This window comes from Scophthalmus maximus, chromosome 9 (assembly GCF_022379125.1).
Source record: "Scophthalmus maximus strain ysfricsl-2021 chromosome 9, ASM2237912v1, whole genome shotgun sequence".
NCBI classification, from domain to species: Eukaryota; Metazoa; Chordata; class Actinopteri; order Pleuronectiformes; family Scophthalmidae; genus Scophthalmus; species Scophthalmus maximus.
The window spans coordinates 8,885,146-8,906,746 of NC_061523.1; the positions used below are offsets into that span (position 1 = coordinate 8,885,146).

Genomic DNA, 21,601 nt, shown 5'->3' on the forward strand with positions numbered 1-21,601 from the left:
TATATTTGCATTTTTCCTTTTTATTGTATGAAGGATATATTCATAATTATTACACACAACCTCACAGCCCCCCTAGAGAAAGCAAGACATAAGGTTCATACTGACAGAAAACAGTGCTGCTAGAAAAGCGATGACCAGTAGTGGAGATCCTGCATGTCAGTGTAACCTGATCTATGTGTGATTGATAGTTAACCGATTCTCCTAAACAGTGCAGATCCACATTCCCATGCTGTCCCTCTTCGCTGCACTAAACACTGGGCTCTGTCTCTGTCACACGATCTGTGCACAGATATAGCTGACTGGATGCAGGCAGCTATATTGAGGCAGAGGGGCCAACTGTAAAAAAAAAAAAAAAAAAAAAAAGGCTGCAAAGATAATGAAGCATGAAATAACTGCTAGATAAACACAGTAACGGAACACGGCTCACGTGTTGATTCATAATTACTGGATGAATCCTACCACTATATAGTTATCTGGCAGTGGTCAGAGTGTCAGAGTCAATACTGTGCGACAAATACAGATATTCAGTACAGGCATTAAGTCAAAGGAAATGGCTTTATTCTCATATGCACAGACAAATGGGTTTGCACTGTACAACAAAGTCATAGTTTGCTTTCTATGTGTCTAGCATTCATAAAAAAGGGAAAACATATGTAAAGGTATATGCAGAACAAACAGTGAAAGAGCAACGATAATATACATTTGTGTAAGCGGAAATTGAACAGCAATGTACATTTTGGCAACAAGTCAGTTGTACTGTAAAAAACAAATCAAGAATCTGTACCATGGATTCTGATGTATCCATGCTATAAGACTTGTCTGTTATATGTTGTGATACACCAATTGCAATCCATGTAGTAATATAACATCATGGATTGTATTTCATACATTTGTAACACATTACCATGAGTCCACGATTCCACCACCAAACAACAAATCTGGCCTTTATGTAGTCACCAACCAAACTAATCATTTTAGCTCTGAGTCAGTCACTTCAATAACCAGAGTTTGTCGACTGTGACTCACACAGTTTGCAACCATTTCTGCTTTCAGGTTTCCTTCCATGTCAGTTCTTCGGTTATCCTGCACATGTTATTGAAATAAATATAAATCCTTGGATTGGTGTCAGCCTCAGGCCTTTATTTACCCCGAAACACAGGCAGCATGACAGTCATTTACACTAAACACAGAGAGGAAGAAAGGGTGAGAGGAGGAGAGAGAGAGAAAGAAAGGCAGTAAATAAGCATGTAAGCACACTTTAGACCCAGATCAAGTGGAATTTGACATCCTGGAAGAAAATGAAAAGTGTATTAGTGGTTGGAGATTATTTGCATAACTGATTTCAAAGCAAGTGATGAGGTTGGATAGATCAGAGGTCCTGCTTTATTAGCTTTGTCAAGTATGTGAGGTGCCCTGCCTCAAACTGTGCCATAAACCTCAGAACTCATTCAGGCAATCGTGACTGTGCCAAATTCATAGAACAAGAGGGAGATGAAGAGTGAAGAAGGGAGACAAAGGAGACACACAAAAAAAGTACAGCAAATATTTGGATTCCAGCATCCCCAACATATCATAATCCACCTGAACTTGTCTTGGCATGACGAAGAGTTTGTGCAGCCAATTAAGTGTCTTTTCTTTTTCTTTTTTCTCCATACATTGTTCAGACTTTTACGCTGGCAGGTGAAACATGTGACATCAGTAGGGGGTGGCCTTCTGCGCTGTCGGCCCTGTGTCTGCCAACAGAAACAGTGCAGGGCTTTTGTCTTCATTAACAGCAGATATCACCTTCTGCTCTCTTATTCAGACAGGTTCAGATGGATGCAAATTTGTAACCGTTAATCACGCCATGGACGGGGGGTGTCAAGGTTTAGGGGGGGAATGCGGTAATCCAGATGGAGTTTTCCAGATAAGACGGAAAAACCTGAGGGATTTACCTTACCGACTCCCTGAAACCAAAGTCAATTTGCTTTTCTTCTAACTCACAACACAATGCACATTTCGATATTTTGGAACTTCCCTTGTCTGCCTGTCGGTTTCTTCCCTTTATTTGGACAGTTACCTCGTCCACCGATTTCACACAATGTCAAACTTGACATAAAATGTAATTACTTTGCTTTTTTCTTCCTCTCTGCGTCTGGATTTATCTTTACTTGGTGGAGGACACAGTCGTGCTTGTATAAACACTGTCACCAGATAAGCTGTTTGATTTTCGGCTGTCTGTCCCTTATTCAGGACTCAAACTTAAGCTGTGATGCTTTGTAGTGACAGCTGATAAGCAATGTAACGGGGACCACAACAGTGTCTGTATGACTGAGGGGTACCCAGCATAGCATCCATCAATCACATGCTACTGTAGCTATAGACCTTCCTTGCCTCAGGCAGTAGAATTATTGCTCAACAGGGTGATGCGATTAAAATCTATAAATCCTCATCTCCACCTGCCGCCTGGCTCGTGGCAGTCTTCCACACACCTGTCGAACTAACGGAATGCACCCTAACACACACATACACACACACGCATATTCGTTTATGTCCGTCTGCGTGTGTGCACGTGTCGGTGCAGTGCATGAAAGTGTATGATGTTTATAATATAAACTCAGACAGGGAGCGAGTGTACCCGAGCTGCTGCGCATGAGGGATTTGTGTTTGTATGAACTCTTCTGATTATATCGGCGCAAAAAAAAAGAGAAACGTTTTCACGTCTCACTATTTATTTATTGGATAGAAGCAGGTAAATCTGTTAAAGTTTATTCCGCTAAAGTGAGCGGTTGGGCTCCTTTCTACTTTGGACGACTGCTGCCTGCACGGCGAGCTAACTGTTCAGGTACCAAATAAACCCAAAACACACACAAGGACACACACACGCGCCTTCTGTATTTACTAAAACAGTCATGTCCTATCAAGGCTGTTTAGTAAACGGCAGCAGAGAACATCAAGCCTGGAGACACGTCGTCATGCCCAGTGCTCGAGCACTGCATTACCAGCCTGCTGTTATGTGTAAACATCCACCCACAATCCAGACACACGCATAGAGGTGATGAAAAAAATGAAGTACCTTGCCTTTAGTCTGGAAGTCATTCAACAACCTTTTCTCTTTTTGTTGTGACCTTTTAAAGGTCAATGGAAAATACTGGGATTTCTTGAGGTTATGATTTGTGTCCAAATACGGCTGACTGTGCATGAAAGGCTCTGGCTGCAAAACATTTCTCCATTGTTGAATTAGGATTTGTCCAATCAGATGCTATCGATCCTATTAAAAAAAAGAAAAATCTCCCCGCAATGCCGAAATATTCAGACACTCGCCAAGCACCCACAGCAAATGTGGGGCAGCCATTGTCCAAAGAGCTTTCTCGTTTCCCAGTTTGCCCAACTTCCCATCAGACGTTTCCATGTAAAGGTCCTTCCTTGTAAAATCCCTGTGTCCCGCAGTCCAGACAATAAAGCAGTGAGTGATCGCCCCTTCCCAAACATGGCTTATATACACGATTTGGCGAAAAGTGAAGTTTAAAGACAAACAGAGAGCGCAGTGAGAGTGTGTGTGTATATGAATCATTGCTATTGCACCCTAAAATATTTTCCATGTCAACATGCAGTAAACATGGCGATATGAAGAGGGCTTTGCAGTGAGGGAGGGCGAAGAGGGAAGAGAAAGAAGGGGGAATAAGGTGTTTTACTGGAGATTGGAAGCCTCTTGTTACGTAACCCCCCTCATGTTTTTTTCCCCCTTTTTTTCCATTTTCCCGTTTACTGACTAATGTTTCTTTGTCACAGTTCATCTGAGAGGGGGAGTTAACAGGCGACCTGTAGTAATGAATTAGGTCGGAGGGGTTTCTCAGTCTCAGAGAAGTTGTTCCTGAGAATTATTTAGAATAACGTCCCAACATTCAGTCTTCTTAAGAAATGGCGGCGAATTGGGATGTCATTGCATGTCAGTGTGTTCATCAGTCCACCACTCAATGTCATCCGTATGACCCATTGACTGTATGCAAAAATGGACGTAGTCACAGGGTAAGAAAAAGTGAAGCCAATGTGGAAGTGCCTGAAGCCTGTATTCTCTGGAATGACCAGCAGAGGGCACCTCCACTGGTTGAAGATAAAAGTCTAACCCTAACCCTAAAGTTTCAAGTCTGCTTCAATACAGTATGACGTTCATTTAGTAAATTATGGTTCATTTAGAGTAAGATCGAAGATAAAGCACATTATGCACTGGGGTGTGGATACAGTGTGATTGACAGCCAGTACTGTCCAATGGGTGAGTGGTTGAAGATGCTTGAAAAAGAGGACAATAAAAGGTATTGCTTTTGTAAAATGAAGACACTAATCTTTTTTTTCATATTACCTCAGTTATTGCCTCTGATGATAGTGTGGCTCTCGAGTCATACCTGACTGTCCTGGCAAAGTGGAGATATAATGTAACCAGTGGTGTTATTAATATTTCCCACAGAGAGTTTTATCGAATATCATGCTTTGTGGATGAAACCAGGAATAAAAATGACTTTATGAATGCGAAGCCCGGCGGATTACATCCACGTCTTCTCGATACCTGCCGAATCACGCAGACTTTGTGAGGCTGTATTTTAGCATGCGGGGCAGTGAGTGCACCAACACACTCTGTATGGGAGAAGGAGACTCACATTCATTTCCATTGAGCAGCTCTGAAAGCGAGCCAGACAGCATGATTGAGATGCACTTCGATGATGTTTTGCTCAACAGCAAACTGAAATAAATGACAAAAAGCAAAGAAAGAAAGAAAAACAGACAAGATTGGCCCATTAACCTTTAGACACCGACTCGCCTTCAATTGCGCCTCAGGCGTGTACAGCATGAGAGGGGCCGTTTGCATGTTTATTGTAATTGTAGCTGATTTTGGAACTGAAAGAAAGCTGTTTCTCTTAAAAGTGTCACATCGGATCACTGCGGGATGATTATGCAAAGCTGTGGTGTTGGAACTGAAACACAAACCTCACTGTTTTCAGTGTTGTTCAGATGTGGCTGGGATCTCTGCAGTGTGTTTGTATTTAGGTAAATGACCCGGATTGTGGCGCACATAAAGAAAATGTGAAACACTCTTCCTCTTTCATGTGCTCCAAGCAGTCAGGCACAGCACAAAGCACCCTGCGCTGCAAATACAGATGCAACCAACCGGGGCACGTTTAGTATTTGTTGAAATCATTCCCGTCCACATTCCCATCAATATGTGGTTATGTAAAGCATTAACAGATTTAATCCTAGTTCAGTAGGATGCTTTCAGTGTGACTGCTGCGCACAGGCCTGCTGAAGATGTAATGGGGCTGCAGCATTGGCCACAGTGAGAAATCGAAAGACCCAACAGATCATTTCAAACCACCGACACTTCATTTTGTTGTGAACAAGCAGAGAGGCTAGATTTTACAAACAAGCTCACCCGGGGTGAGACATATTGCCTGCTATACTGGAACAGAGCTAGAGAGATATTGTTTTGTGGCTGCACATCAAGAAATACTTAGCTCTCACAAATGTTTGCCATTCACACACACACACACACACACACACACACACACACAAGCATGTCTTCTCCCACAATTTGGCATATTTACTGCTCAGCAGCCAGAGACAGTACCCACTGCCCCACAAACTCATAATCTTAAATCTTGGGTCTGAAGCCACTCAAGCCTCAAGTTTACCCGTGATGGATCGCATGTCACATCTTACTGTATGAACAACAGGAGGTAACAGTAAATATCAGAGCTTCACGTCTTTGAAACCCGCATAACCTGTGTCTGTGTGTGTGTGTGTGTGTGTGTGTGTGTTATGACACACTGCTCCGACTCCGCGGACAAAAACAATTTTCCTGACTCCACTGGTTGGAAAGGTGCTGTTAGGGATTTCCCGGTTGTTATATGAAGAGTAATTTCAGTAAATGTGTCTTTGTGACTTTAAAACTCGCTAACATGACAAGTTTGCTAAATATATCCAGCTGCACAAAGTAGAACCAGATCCAGCTTTTGAAAGTGGGAAAAGCAAGTTCAATTAAATGTCGGTCGTCAAGTTAAAATAGTCAACATGTCGCCCTCAGTTTCTCTCGGCTGGCAAAACAACAGCATTTTATCATTAACTGATTTTAATGCTATGCACACCGACTGACAGTTCTTTATGGGCCCACATGAGGAAGAACAAGAAGAGACACCATTTTGTCCGTCATGCCATGAATCTGTTAAAAGCCCGGGATTATCGATCAAGCGCGTCCTCTGTGTTTTACGTGGCTGCCAGACAAATTTCCCCAAGCGGACAGTTCAAGTCAAAACTGACACTGAAGGAACATTGCAAGCTTCAGTTACTACCATAGCTACCAAGATTAGTAGCTATATGGATTTTTTGACTTTTTCTTCTTTTTTTTTTACATCAGGAACATGTTGGTGCTCAGAAGATCCAGTTAAGGAACCTGTGAGAACGTTTTTTTGGGGGGATCCTTTCTTTATAAGAATGTATAGTGCATTTTGAGGAGGTGGGCATCAGCAATTTGACCTTTATTGACAACATTAGTTTATACTTCCACAGTTAAACTCCCCCAGTGGCTTGTTTCATGCTTTCCATGTCCGCATGTCCGTGCTTTGGTCGGTGTGACATAAAAGTCTCTGTCCGCCCCTGGGCTACAATGGCCCACCTGGACCCATATGCAGATGTCCGCACATGCAGCTCAGAATTTTTGACCGTGTGTACTGTACACATAGCAGGTACGCTAACTGCGCTGGATTCTTGTTTCGATGATGATACGGTTCATGAGTTCAGCACTCCTCCCTAACAAGTGCCCGTTGCCATGGTCCACACCCGAAAGGTCTGAAAGAAAGTTGTGTTGTGTTGCACCCATATTGCTCGTGCAGCTGGCTTGGAGAGTTTCTTCTTCTTCTTCTTCTTCTTCTCCTCCCCCTACTTGCTGGTTTTTAATAGCCGATGGTAAACAACGTTGTGGTGCATTAATGGACCAATGCAGACCCTCAATACAGTGGATGACCAGAGACAAGCCTGCAGCTGTCCCCTGATGCGGAAATGATGTCCAAGACTTTAGGCATGAGAAGTGTCCCTCAAAGGATGACACAAAACGATCATACAGTTCTGATGTTTACACATACGGCATTCAAAGTTATCAAAGGCCATTGGTCTAGCATACGCATATGCAGTGGTGCATTTGGGTGAGTGTTGACTTTATTGACGTGATCGATTGTTGCACTGTGTCAAAGGGGTACCATGCTAATCCCATAGGTCTTTTAATGAAGACACAGAAGCCACCAACCTACTTTTTTTTTACATGTGAATCCATTTTTGCATCACTGTGCCGATACTGTGAGAATCCGCGGCAAATGAATTAATTGCCTGGTTTGTTTCGGGTGAGGTGAGGGTTTCACACAAGACTGAGCAGCATTGTTAGTCAATAATGGCTACTTGGTGCATCTATACACAACACAAGCAGGAGTATCAAAGGAATTTAAGCATTGTATGTTTAAGTGAGCACTGTATATAAAGGATGTGCTGTGGTTGATGAAGGCGATGTGACCCACTCAGTGACTTCTGTTCGGAGAGATATTTGTCTGCCTGTATTTGGTGCTATGCTGCAATTTGTTTTATGTACAACTGGTAAATTGACCACAGCTTTGTCGACTGGAGACGTGGGAATTTGAGTTTGCTGGTGGAGTGACTGGTGTTGTGGTTAATTGTTTCACCACTCCGAGCAAATGTGGTTGGATGTCGCACCTCAGCAGGAGTCAGGTGCACACACTATACATGTCTACATCACATCATGTGCACCCTAATTTATCATCCTCACACTTTCACACTCATCCGCATACGAATAAGGTACACAAGAAAACACACGGTGAACATTGCAACCTAGGAGCGCTGTCTTCGGCTCTTGGGGTTAGGAAGAAGCAAAAGATGAATGGAATTAGGTGCGGGAAGGGGAGAGAGAAAGAGGGAGGCTGGAGGAATAACAAGTGTGGGTGATGACGGAATTATGTACAAGTGCCCGAGAAGGTGTAAGAGAGATTGAGTGGGGGTAACATGAAAAGAAAACAAGAGGCGTTTGTATTGAAAAAGCCAATAAAGTGTGACCACTCTTGAAAACCACCAGGGAGAATAAGTGGCTCCCGGGACAGGAATAAATGAATTTACTTTCCACCTGATAATCGTTGAAACTGAATATATTTTCCCAAGATGCAAATCCGCCAGACTCCATTGCTCACCCAAGTGCTATGGAATATTGTCTAGCTAGCCATTACACTTCGCTAAAGTATTATCGGCATGCAGAATATCCACCGTGGCATTCATCAAAACTGTGCAAAATCCTCTCCCCTATCATATTCGAATGTTTGTAAAGTTACATGAAAAAAATTTTTTTTTTACATCTCCACATGTTGCACACGGCAAAGAAAAGTGGTTGTTCTGAAACATTTCATGAAAATACATTGAATATTCCAGCAGAGTTCAATTAGCTGAACAACACATATCTTTGAAAAAATAAATGTGAAGAGTTTTCAAGGAGAAAATAAGGTTTTCTGGGTTCATTCCTCAAAAACTAACATTTTGTTCACACAGTGGTAACAACACATCACCCATATGACACAGAATTGACATATTCAGCGAACTGATGTGGGAGCACTATTAAGGGAAAAATTGTTTGTTCATGTCTTCAGGTCTGCATTAAATCATTGTCATGGAAAAGGGATTGTGGCTACAAGGAACATTAGAGCCATGATGGTTACTATGTAAGTTTAAATACCCATTATACAATAATTGGCTATTTAGCTTATATTGCCCCAGTGGTCACACATTCAAGAAGCCGCCGTATGCCTTATTATTCTTACGGCAGACTTTCAGCCTCAGCCTCCTGATCCTTCATCTTCCCACCGGGCTTTTCTCCAGCTCCTGCGTGAATCAACTGGCTCACACTAATTGGTGTGTCTTTAGCCCCGCGGCAAAAGCAGGACCAGTATGTGTGTGTATGTGTATACATGCATGCATGTGTGCACGTGTGTTGAATGTGTGTGGGTGGATGGGGTTTCTATTGGACCATGCAAATGAGTTGGACACTGCAATTGCTGCAGGGAAGAAATCCTTCATGTGACAGTACTGTTTAGACACTGTCCACTTGCGCGTCCACACACTCACACATACACACATATGTGCATACACACTCTAAAGAGGTAAATACCATGTTCTTCCAAAAGCATCTTGGACTTAAATCCACACTCATTTTTTCAAAAAACGCTTTTTTTTTTTTTTTTGTTATGTTCAGTTATCTGAGCCATGTTGCTTTTTCTCTTATTGTTTCCTCCTGTTCCCTGTCTGAGCTTAATGTCTGTTATCTTCTAATATGAATAATCATATTTGCACAAACTCTTCCTTTAAAAAGTAAATACGTAAAAGAGCATACATACAGCTCCTTTAACAACTTGGCCACAAATTCGTTTTACGACAATCACGATTTTCTATCACAAAATTCATAGTAAAACAAAAACGGTCAGCTCTGCATATGATTAATATATAGTCTATCTGATTATAATCAAATAGACTATAACAATCACAGAAATACACACACAACACAGAGTAAAGGTATCCCGATTTGTCCCCCTTTACAGTACCATGGGCCCATCACATTTGGCAGGATGAAGGTGACAGGGGAACGTATTCCCTGTCCATCTCTCCTCCCTCCTGTGGAACTGAATGAGATGTCACCCAGATCCAGACGATAACAACTCCTGACACCCCACACATCTGAATTTCAAGTAGAAAGGCAAAGGGGGACAGGACTTGCCCCAGGGAGACGAGCTCATTCTGGGAGGAGGGACCATGGATCAGCGCGCTGATTTGTCAACAGGCCAGAGGTGCCATGATAAAGAGAATACAGCCAAGAAATTACAGAGGAGTGAGAGGTCGGTGCTTAACATAAGGCTTTGACTAAAGAGACAGGGAAACAAATGCAGAGAAAATGATTCATAAGGTATTAAACCTGACACTCACAGGGAATTCACAAACGCTGCTTTGTAGCACAAACTGGGAGTGTTTATGTGTACTGATACCCTTGACCCATCCCTGTCCCCAGTTTTTGTCAGGGTGATGGTCGAGTAGATGGACTGCATCAGCGAGAGGTCTCCTGGGAGCCGCCGTGTTGTTTAATGGATTCACACTTCGGCTGCTGGATAGAAACAGAGCACTCATGTGAGAAAGAGGGACTGAGGACGGACTGAAAGATGGAGACAAATGAGAAAATGAAGACGACACGACAGATGATGTGAGAAAGGGGAAGGTTTGAAAATGGGGTTTGGAGCAAGCATGGAGCCGTGAAAATGTACCTCACACAAGAGACTAAATATCACTCTCATGTCTCATGACTAGGTCTGCACGGTGGTGTAGTGGTTAGCACCTTCGCCTCACAGCAAGAAGGTTCTGGGTTTGAATCCCGGTTCAACCAGGGCCTTTCTGTGTGGAGTTTGCATGTTCTCCCCGTGTGTGCGTGGGTTCTCTCCGGGTTCTCTGGCTTCCTCCTACAGACCAAAGACATGCAGAATGGGGTCAGGTAAATTACCGTAGGTGTGAATGTGAGAGTGAAATGTTGTTTGTCTCTGTATGTGGCCCTGTGATAGGCTGGCGACCTGTCCAGGGTGTACCCCGCCTCTCGCCCAATGTTAGCTGGGATTGGCTCCAGCGACCCCCCGCGACCCTTAAATGGATAAAGCGGTAGACGATGAATGAATGAATGTCTCATGACTAAGCTAAGTGGCCACTGGTGGTGGTTTCATTTTTTACCTTGCAGAAGTAAGAGTGGTGTCAGTCTTGTCATCTAACTCTCGGCAATTGCGAATCAGCATTTCTCCCAGACAGTCAACCATTGTTGTCACAACCATGACAAGAATCCAGACAGACAAAACAGCTCCGGTCCGCTCAGCCACTTTTTTTCCTCCACGCGAGGAAACAGAAATATTCAGATTTGAGAAAAACTGGATGAAATTCGCACACAGTGTCAAAGAGGTTGAGGACCCGATCATCACTACAGTGACTGTCACGCAAGAGCTAGTTGTCATATGGACATTTAAGGCGTATTACTTGATTCACAACGTCGCAAAAAGGAAACGTTCCACCTTTAAATTTGCAGATGGCAGCTGCGTGCCTTATTTTTTTTCTACCGAGTTAACGTTAACAAATATGAAAAGACGGCAGGACATCTGTTAATGAAGAACAACAGCCTGTTCTTCATCCACAGCCAGCTGGTGGTGAAAGCTGTCTTAGCTCCGTTGAGCTTGACCTCTGTCAACACTGGAGCTTTTGCTCACGATGGACGTTTCAAATGTGGCTCCATGCGCAATTAAATGCAATCCTTCAAAACGTAAACTGCTCGTGTTCATTTAGCCACGCTGTTCAATGCCACGGCGTCATCTAGCTCTAAAATGAAGAGGAATCTGACTGCCATGTAATATTCTCAACATGAGGGAACTATTCATGAAGTCAGTCTTACATGACCATAAAATTGTCGTTGACTTATACACGTAACAGTGGTTACCTAACCTTTGAAACCAGCCACAATTTAACTGCACATGTGTGTCTGCATCATAGGTGCGCGCCCCAGTTCAGCTCTGCACCTCTGGACGTAAAATCATCACACTATCTCAGCTTCTACACGTTTTCCTCTCCCCGGGTCCCACTGGCGCCTCGTAGTTTAGCGACTGCACGTGCATTTAAAAGCATTCCCTGGAAAACTGGAAAACCCCCGGTTTGACATTTGGCCTGTGGAATTGGCCCATGACAGAAACTGAGATTGTTTAACTTAAATGACAAAGTGCAAACTCTAATTGGTGCAGAAGTGCCTCACACTCCCGACTGAATTGCACGTGTGATGGTTGAGGGAATTCCCACAGCTATGCACGGGGAGAGTAAAAATTGAATTTCTTATATCATATGGGAGGCTCTCCTTCCTGGTGGGTCCACATGCACAAATGTCCGCAGAGAGTAGCTTTCAGTCTTCTCGACTACTGACAGCTCCAATAACAGCCCCGGTGGACCTGAGGGCAGAACAGGCAGGAGCTCTATGGCCAGGAAACAGTGGTTCACACAGTTTTTCTTCCCCTCAGCATCCACACAGCAAAAACAAATGCAACGTGGATTAATGTGAAACAGCGTGAAATCCATATTATTATTGTATCAACACAAGATTTGCCTATTACAGAATGTGTGAGTTTATCCCTGGGGATAAAAAGGATTGATGCTAGTTTGATAAATACAGGATTGGAGGCAGAAATGTTCGTGGGTGTTATTATCTGGAGACTAACTGTAACAGTCTGTTAAAGTCATGCAAATTTCCTCTGCCCTGCCAGCTATATTTTAGATCAAAGAGTGAGTGACTGACTCATTCAGGCGGATTCATGTAGCAATTCACAATGTCAGTTTGCTCAAGAAAGTGATCTCATATCATTGGCCTCAAAGCCGAAAAAAATAACTGTACCCACACATGCTGTTTTGCAATTTGGGGGAATACAAAAGTTTGAAGCTTAAATAACCTCCCAACCATATCACGTAGCAGCTGGCTGAAGACGGAAAATGAGATGTTAATGTCGAGGGAGTAAACAGATTATTTCACACGGGATTATTCTATTTTCACCCCCTCTGGACTTAGCTTTAAATCCCCAAGTATTCTTCGGGAAGTGACAAAGCAGCTGCTCTTCTAATGAATCCACAATGGTTTGGTGTGGCTCTGACTGCTAAAGGTTGGCCAGAATATTGGCCAAGTTAAGCATTACTCCACACAAACTATAATGCATTAATATATTCCTTATCAGCCATGCAGTGTATAATTCATTGTGTACACAAGGCTTGAGGGTCAAAACATCTGGTGACCTTTATTTAATTACCTCCGCTAAGGAAGTTATGTTTGCACCCCAGGCCGTATGGTGGCTAGTCAACAGAATTATGCAAAAACTAGTCAAAATATTTCCAAACAACTTGGTGGAAGGATGGGACATGGGCCAAGAGAGAACCCATTAAATTTGACAAAGGGCAGATACAGGAATCTTTAATCACTTTCTTTACATTGCAAGATTGGGTGTTTTCAGTATCATTGTACCTGCACTAACAATTACTAGATCTTTGCCTGTATTGGTTCATCTATTAAGTGAAGTACAAAGATAAAGATTAATCGTTATATAAGAAGTATTTTGAATGTTATTCTGTTAGCATAGTGTTAGACTGATCAATTTCAAATAGCCTGGGGCGGACTACGCCGGAGGTCCCCACCAACCTTTATTTTGTGTCATGTGTACTTTTAATAAGGTACTTCACTCAGGTACTGAAGGCAGTGGTTGGTATTCCTGAAGGGTCCTGCTCCCAGTCCTAAACAGAATGCTGTGCCATGCTATATGAACACTGCCTTCAAAGCATTTTAATTATACTTTAGTGGATATGTTTTTTCTTCAGGGACCAGCTGATGTCACATAAGTGATCATATTCAGAAAAGGGATAGAAACCACTTCAGCAAAACTTTAATATCTGAGAAATGGTGGGAGAGGAACGACGTCAACATATAGGGGGTGATAGTGAGACAGCTGACTACTTTGAGATCAGCAAGTTCAGTGGCAGAAGGGGCCAGTCCCTGATGGGAGTCAAAAAAGAAGTGCCTCAAGCTATGCCACAGGTCACGAGCCAACAGAGTCTGCGAGTACTGGAATACAATTTGATACCCGTTGTATCGGAGGAAAGACAAACAGAAAGTAGACACAACAGTCACTAAGAGGTATGACAGCTGGCTCAGAGCGGAGGCTAGTGCACAGCCATCTGCAGCTGAACACCTCCAAGACCAAGGAGATGGTGGTGGACTTCAGAAGGAAAGAAACCACATCTCCAACCCGTGTCCATCGAGGGGGTCGATGTGGAGGGGGTCAGGACATATGAATACCTGGGGCTGCAGATGGACGACAAGCTGGACTGGACAGCAAATATGGACGCTCTAGACAGGAAAGGGCAGAGCCGTCTGTACTTCCTGAGAAGGCTGGGGTCCTTCAACATCTGCAAAACATTGTTGCAGATGTTTTACCAGTCTGGGGTGGCCAGCGTCCTCTGGTCGACCGGACAGACTGGTGAGGAGAGCTGGCTCAGTGGTGGGCACAGAGCTGGACTCTCTGGTGACAGTGGCAGAAGGAAGGACCCTGGACAAACTGCTGTCCATACTGGACAACGCCAACCACCCACTGCACAACACCTTCACCCGGCAGAGGAGTGTGTGCAGTGGCCGACTGCTGTCCCAGTCCAGCTCCACCAACAGACTGAAAATCTCTTTCGTCCCCCTGGCCATCAGACTGTACAACAGCTCCTAGTCAAGGCAGGGAGGACAATAGACAATAGGAAAGGACAATTCATTTCAACCTGCATTTGCCCGTCCATTTTCATAAGCTAGTTTTTATAGTTATAGTTTAATATTTAATTTCATTTTGTATTTTTATTTCATGTAGGATTGAGGTATGTTTAATGTATGTATGTCTGTAAATGCTGCTGGATGCCTGAATTTCCCTCGGGATAAATAAAGTATCTACTAAACTAAACAGTGCTCAGACTCTGCGCCACGTTGATTCCTGCGTGTTCCTTCTGGACATGGCAGCGGTCACTGTCACTCAGGAGAGATTTATCTATGTCATTCTCATGGCCAGTCCGGTAACATTTCCAGTCTTCACATGACAGCCAAATCACCAGGCCGGTGCACTCGCACTGACGTTTCCATTTTCTTGCGCCGCAGTGGAGATGAACATTATACCTGAAACATGGAATCAACAAAATGCTAATTCACACTGATAGAAAGATGGAGAGAGAGGAAGAGAACCCAACTGGTGCCCTTTGTGTCCCAGCCAGGCTCCGGCCTCATGAGCTTTTGGCACATTTCTAAATCCTGAACATTTGGATTCAACTGCAGCCACAATCAAACGTCAGGCAGATGAAGAAATTTGTGGTTTTGACAAGATGTCAAAGCTGAATTGACTGACTGGAGCAGCAGCATAAAACCAACTGGCTAAATTAAACTGGCAAATAAATAGTCAGAGGACGTGAGAAAGATCAGAAAATGGGAAAAGTGAGCTGGCGAATAAAAGAAAGGATAAACAAAGATTCCGTGGGCATTTCAGAGCTGAGAAAAATATAAAAAGAAACATGCTCACTCATAGGCAGTTGACGGAGGAGGCAGTTAGACAGAGGCCGCCAGGTGGATGCTGACGCACACCGAGTGCTGCTACCCTGGTTCAAATTATTCATTAACCCCCGAACTCACAAATCAATCATTGACACACGCCTTTAGGTGCTTCACACAAGTCTCCATTTGTCTCATTCACTGCCATGGACTGTGCGTGCGCACTTACACGTGCATTTATTCCAGAATACAGCCAGACCACACCATGAAATTGAGAATAGAAGGACTTTGTGACTGTACAGTGTAATATTACTGCACTAAATAAACCTGGAGAGCAACATATGAGCTTGTTGGTGACCACTTGAGTCATTGCTCAGTACTCAGGAATAGGCTGCAGCACGTTGAGCGCCTAGACTGAAATCTCATAAGGTGTTATTTGGCGGTACACCCCCAAGGGTTTCTCACACACGCTGGGGCTCCTGCCAGTGGACTGTTGGAGGTCAGGCTATACAGTGTACGTTTTGTTGAAGCTCAGCTACTGAGCCAGAGGATAACAAAGAGCTAATAGAGATTAATCGCACAATGTCAACGTGCTTGAACTGTATGACTGATCGTTTAGCCCTGTGGTTCACTGTGGACAAGTCATCCCCGCCATTACCAATACCAATACCACAATTCTGCCCCTGGTTGTTTTTCTAATGATCCCCATCAGCTCTTGTAGCTTATTGGGTATCACCAGGGTTAGAAATGAAATTAATAAATCGGGCTATACAGTCAAACAGAGGGGAGGGGGGCAGGGGTTTTTTTTTTCAAGAAGAAAAAAGCAAAAAGAGCCTAAAGGGGTCTTTTCACCTCACATGGGTATTTTATGAAAGTGACGATGGAGACAGCTGAGAGGAAACTTATCCAGATGATGACAGTGATGCAAGGCAGCAGGTGAGGTGGCAGCGGGTATGTTGGAAAAATGAGAGGGGAGCTTTGAAGCCCACAAGGAGGTAAACTGGAGGAAAAGGGGGTAGATGGTGGATGGAGATTAATGTAGTAAGAACGTGTGGGAGGGGGGGGGGGGGGGTGAGAAAAATAAAGAAGTGGTAAGGGCAATCAAACTAGACATGTGTGTGTGTGTGTGTGTGTGTGTGTGTGTGTGTGTGTGTGTGGGGCGGTGTGGGGAAGTGGAAAAAAAGAGGGGATAGATGCAGCGTAAATGACAGGGTGAATGGCATAAATAGAGACGGAGAGAGAGGGAGGGGTGCACATGGCTCTGTGGGGAGATGAATACAGATGTGCAGAGAGTCGGAGGGAGATGCACTGGCAGTCAAACAACCAACTGCAGCCACTCACACCAGGAGCAAATAACACACGCAGCTGTGATTTACTGGTAGGTGGAAGAAACACTGGGATGTAGTCTGGAATAAAGGAAGGGGAGCAAGCTCAGCCACTGGAAGCATCAAGGAGAGAGGAAAACAGAAGAGTCAGTGTGCAGCAGGAAACAAAGGAAAGAGCTGAGACAGTGACCTGAGGTGGGAAAAGAAAACCAGAAGACTGAAACAGGTGAGTGGGAGAAAGAGAGAGAGAGAGAGAGAGAGAGAGTGATAGAAATCTGGGAATGAAAAAAAAAATAGTGCAAATGTACACAATGTAAAGGTGTAGAGAAGATGAAATGTAAAGATGGATTGGGATGTGCATGCCAATTTTGAGCCAAGGTACAGAAAGGAAAACAAAGATATACAATAGACAAATATGCCATTCTCTAGTTTGCCAGATTCATGGCTTAAGGGAAGCGGGTGATTGATGCAGTGTGGACTCAAACAGGAATGAAAGAATGGAGCAACAAATCAGGGGGACGGGGGGAATCGACTGAGATGTCACAAGGAAAGGAATGAAAAGAGAAAAATATGGTTGAAGGAAATAATCATGACTGGCATGTGTAGAGGAAAGAATTGTGAAAACACTACCATCCCTTTAACTGTCCTTGTTGGCCATCAGGACAGAAAAATATGTATTCTTCATTTGCTGCGTAAATAATTAATTGAATAATTAATGGCAATGATTTTGCTACGGTTCTGGTCAATATAATTGACACAAATTGCTTTGGGAGTAGCTGGAAACACAAGCACATGCATAATAGATTCTGATTAGTTAGTAATCAGTTTGAAAGTAAGAGGGCTCGGCTTAATCGCTGGCTGCGAGGGGGGTGGGGCGGTGGGGGGGATTGGATTGGTGAGTAACAACCACAGACCAGGACGAATCCTCGCTGATTTAGATACAGGATTAGTTATGAGGCTTTGTGAATAAACCATGAGGTAGTGGTCACATAAATCAGCAGGTGACAGACAAACATTTCAATACACTCACTGCCGTTATCTCTCGTGTGCTCTTAACTGTGCGTGTGTGTACAAGCGGTATGGTACATTCTGTGGGGACCTGAATCTGTTCAAACAGTCCCATTATGGGGATTTGTCTTCTTCATGGAGGCAAAGAGCGAGCCCCCACAATAGAAATCATCACATTTTAAGGTGAACATGTTTTAAGGTCAGGGTTGGGGTCAGGCAAGTTTGTAGTCGTGGTTAAGGTCAACGTGAGCTTCCAGGAATGGAATGCAAGTCACTGTCCCCTGAAGCAATGGAGTGCAGGTGTGTGCGTGTGTGCACGTGTGTGCGAGAGCCCGATGCAGCGGCGACTGATGTATTCGTAGAGGCAGGGAGGTGGAAATCGACACGAGCGTCGAGTTGATTTTACAAGTAGAGTTGCGGGGAGAAGGCTCAGTTCCCTGACGTCAAAAGGGTGAGAATGGCTTGTGTGCTGCAGATTTCCCTTGAGGTCTGTGATCGCATTCGTTCAGGTGCTGCCCCCCTATGGTGAGACAGCGTTATCCCATTCAAATTTGAACATGCAGGAGTATGATTTGTGGTCAGTGATTTGTTTTTGTGTCACCCCCCCCCCCCCGGCAGACCTGCTGACCTCTGCCTGCTGATCAACAATGTCTGTGCTGATGCACTCGCTCCTGATCCTCGGCCTGACGTTCACACATGGGTGAGTGACCTCGGGTCACACACACACACACACACACACACACACACACACACACACACACAGGCAGATACCGATATCTATATCGACTGGAAATGCAAATGCTCCTCCTGTTATCGTCCATTGTTCACCTTCAGCCTTCTTTCTTTGTCATCTCTCTCTCTCTATTGTATCAGCGCTTGTATGATCCATAACCATCACTGGGGTGAGTGGAACGACTCTCAGCTTCAGCCAACAATTCAGAAGCTGATGAAAGGATACAACCGCTACCTCAGACCCAACTTCAATGGTAGGAAGGAGCTTGGAAAGTGTTTGTTTCATTTACATTTTAGTAAGTAGCGTTTCATTCAAAGCAAAAAAGAAATTGGAAGCTATTGCAAAGCAGCAGACATGTGTGTCCCCTAATGGAAAAATTGACTTATTTCCTCCCTCTCTGTCTTTGATAGAGGGCCCTGTGGAAATCGGAATGAGCCTTGACATCGCCAGTATTGATGCCATCTCCGAAATCAATATGGTACAGAACTCTTCTCGCAATTTGGTGTCACTCGCTGAATGAGGGAGCGTGTGAACAGAGGAATGAATGACTGCATTAATGAACAGTGATCATCCTTGCAGGACTACACTGCGACCATCTTCCTCCGTCAGCGCTGGCGTGATTCCAGGCTGGTGTTCCCGGGAAACGAGAGCGTCAGCCTGGACGGACGCCTGGTGTCACTGCTGTGGATCCCTGACACCTTCATCCCAGACTCCAAGCGCTCCTTCCTGCATGACGTCACGGTGGAAAATCGCCTCATACGCATCTTCAGCAATGGGACGGTTCTATATGCCCTTCGGTATTATCAATATCATTTTTCTTTTAAAGGTTTATGTGTATTGATTGGACATTTGATAATGATCATTTAATGATCATTTTCACATTCGGCTGAGCTTGTAGGTGGAAACTGGTGTGAAAGAATCGAAAAATGAACTTACTGTTTCTGATTTCATGGTGGTGATGGTGGATCCCGGTTTTCCACAAAATGACCTCGCTTTTTTTTTCCGGGAACCACATTAGGTCACTACATTGACTTTTGCAATGTATTATTTTTAATAAATCAACGGAAGCATTTTGATTAAAATTCTCTGAATCTCTGTTACACGATTACAAAAAGAATGGATCATACACAGAAATGTTGACATTTCAGATATTAGTCTTTGGGTGCTCAGGGGCAGAGAGTTTTTTCAAGCTCACTAATTATTAATTGGCATGTCTTACGTGAGTAATAGTCTTTCAAGGGGGGAGCTGTCGTGGAGGGTTGCTAATGTTCTCGCTCTGAACGCACCACAGCATCACAGCTACGATCGCCTGCAACATGGACCTGACCAAGTATCCCATGGACCGACAGGTGTGCACGCTGCAGCTGGAGAGCTGTGAGTAATACCCGTGAGCTCGCCTCGGCCCCCTCCCCATCAAGTGTGAACATGGACATTAATCATCATCACCTCATCGTCACCGTTACCATTTACATCCCCACCAGTGTTGTGAGTATCAACAGCAAGAGACACTGTTTTGCTCAGCAGGTCAGATTCATCACGACTTAAATTGGTGCGTGTGAATCTGCCCGTGTGTGTGTGTGTGTGTGTGGTCAGGGGGCTACAACCTGCAGGATGTGGTGTTCTACTGGACCAGAGGGAATGATTCGGTGAAGGGTCTCAACACGCTGCGTCTGGCTCAGTACAGTATAGAGAGCTACTATACATCGGTGTCAGAGGCGGTGTATGAAACAGGTACAAGTCCCAGAATTCCCCTCACGCGTGGCCTCATAAAGAGGACACTTCACATAGGGCACACGTCGTTCTCTTTTTTTTTTAAACGTCTCATTGTGTCTCTTCACAGGACAATACCCCAAGCTGGTGCTGCATTTTGCACTGCGCAGAAACGTGCTGTTCTTCATCTTGGAGACGTACGTTCCCTCCGTCCTGCTCGTGGTTCTCTCCTGGGTCTCTTTCTGGATCAGCCAGTCCTCTGTGCCAGCCAGGACCTGCATTGGTTAGTGCAATCTCAGTACATTTTCACCGTAATGTATGTTTATGTACTATGATTTTGGCACATGAAGAGGAATAATTCCTACTGTGCAACATGGGGCTCTTTATGTATCGACTCACGGCGCACATATTTGAGGTGAGGGAGTATGTCATCGCCTCACATCACCTGATGCAGAATCATTGGATTGTGTAACCAACACAGTGACTCAACACGGAAAATAAACGAGAGAAAGGGGAAATCTGACAGAGATGATGCGGGGCCGGACAAACATGTTTGCACTGATCACCAAAATGAAATGATTACATGAGGACTGAGACAACATTGTAATCTGTCAATCCTGCAGGAGTGACGACAGTCTTGACCATGACCACCCTGATGATGGGCGCTCGCACTTCTTTGCCCAATGCCAACTGCTTCATTAAGGCCATCGATGTTTACCTGGGCATCTGCTTCACATTCATCTTTGGCGCACTGCTGGAGTACGCCTTTGCCCACTTCTACACCATGCAGCACCAGACCGTAGAGGATGTGCACAGAGTGAGCGACTTGTTCGTACTGAAACATGAGATGAAAAAAAAAGCTGAATTTTCATTTTTGATAATTAAGGCACGGGTGCATGTTGTCTGTCTATCTGTCTGTTAGGATCTCCTGAGGGAGTTGAGTGAATCCAACAGAAATGGCACCATCCCCGTCGTCCGCTCCACCCAACCGAACCAGTCAGTGGAGATCAGCTCCTCTGCGGGGGAGCCCGCGGAGCGGTCGGCGGAGAGTGACGCCCAGAGGCACGCGGGGCCGAAGGAGACGATGCCAGGCCAGGGGTGCGGCCTGTCTTCGGTGAGGGATGCGTCTCGCAGGGCGGCATCCGTCTTCGTTGTGGAAAATCCACACAACATTGACCGCCACTCCCGCACCGTTTTTCCCACAGCATTCCTCTTTGTCAATGTCCTCTATTGGCTCTACTATCTCTTTCTCTGAGTGCTGCTTCCGTGGCTGTTGCATGGTTAACCCCTGACCATTCAGAAGCTGCTCCACCTCCTCATTTTTAGAACCCAATACCAGTCGCCATTGCCTGGTTCTAAACTGAACAACCTTTCGGCCAGAGCCTTTTTGTACAAATTAGTGGAAAAGCAGCTTCTTAGGCTGAGGGACCAGCTTTGGATTATACTCGTGTGTTGAAAGCTGTTATCATGTATGAATGGATGGCTGCCAACATATTAACATGTCAAAGATAATACAAAGCCTTTATCTGTCCGTTTGCTGACACGTCGACAGAACAAAGTAGGATGAATTAACTAGCTATCTACAACTGGCTGCCTGAACTGCACCACCCTGCACTGTGCTGCATTGAACTGCCTTCATTGACTGATGTAGATGTGTGTTTTGCTTGTTTCGGCTTTCATATTTGGCTGCAC

The 21,601-nt window shown here is 44.4% G+C and overlaps 1 protein-coding gene across 1 annotated transcript; it reads left to right on the top strand.

Annotated features, from left to right (window-relative positions):
- Positions 1-16,393: 16,393 nt before the first annotated feature.
- Positions 16,394-21,527, top strand: LOC118319722 (gamma-aminobutyric acid type A receptor subunit pi). The gene is made up of 10 exons (XM_035650306.2): positions 16,394-16,684; positions 18,085-18,166; positions 18,340-18,452; positions 18,610-18,677; positions 18,779-18,996; positions 19,491-19,573; positions 19,793-19,930; positions 20,040-20,192; positions 20,533-20,726; positions 20,832-21,527. Exons 2-10 carry the CDS (start codon positions 18,114-18,116, stop codon positions 21,162-21,164), a joined length of 1,353 nt encoding a protein of 450 aa, XP_035506199.2. The 5' UTR covers positions 16,394-16,684; positions 18,085-18,113; the 3' UTR covers positions 21,165-21,527.
- The last annotated feature ends 74 nt before the right edge of the window (positions 21,528-21,601 follow it).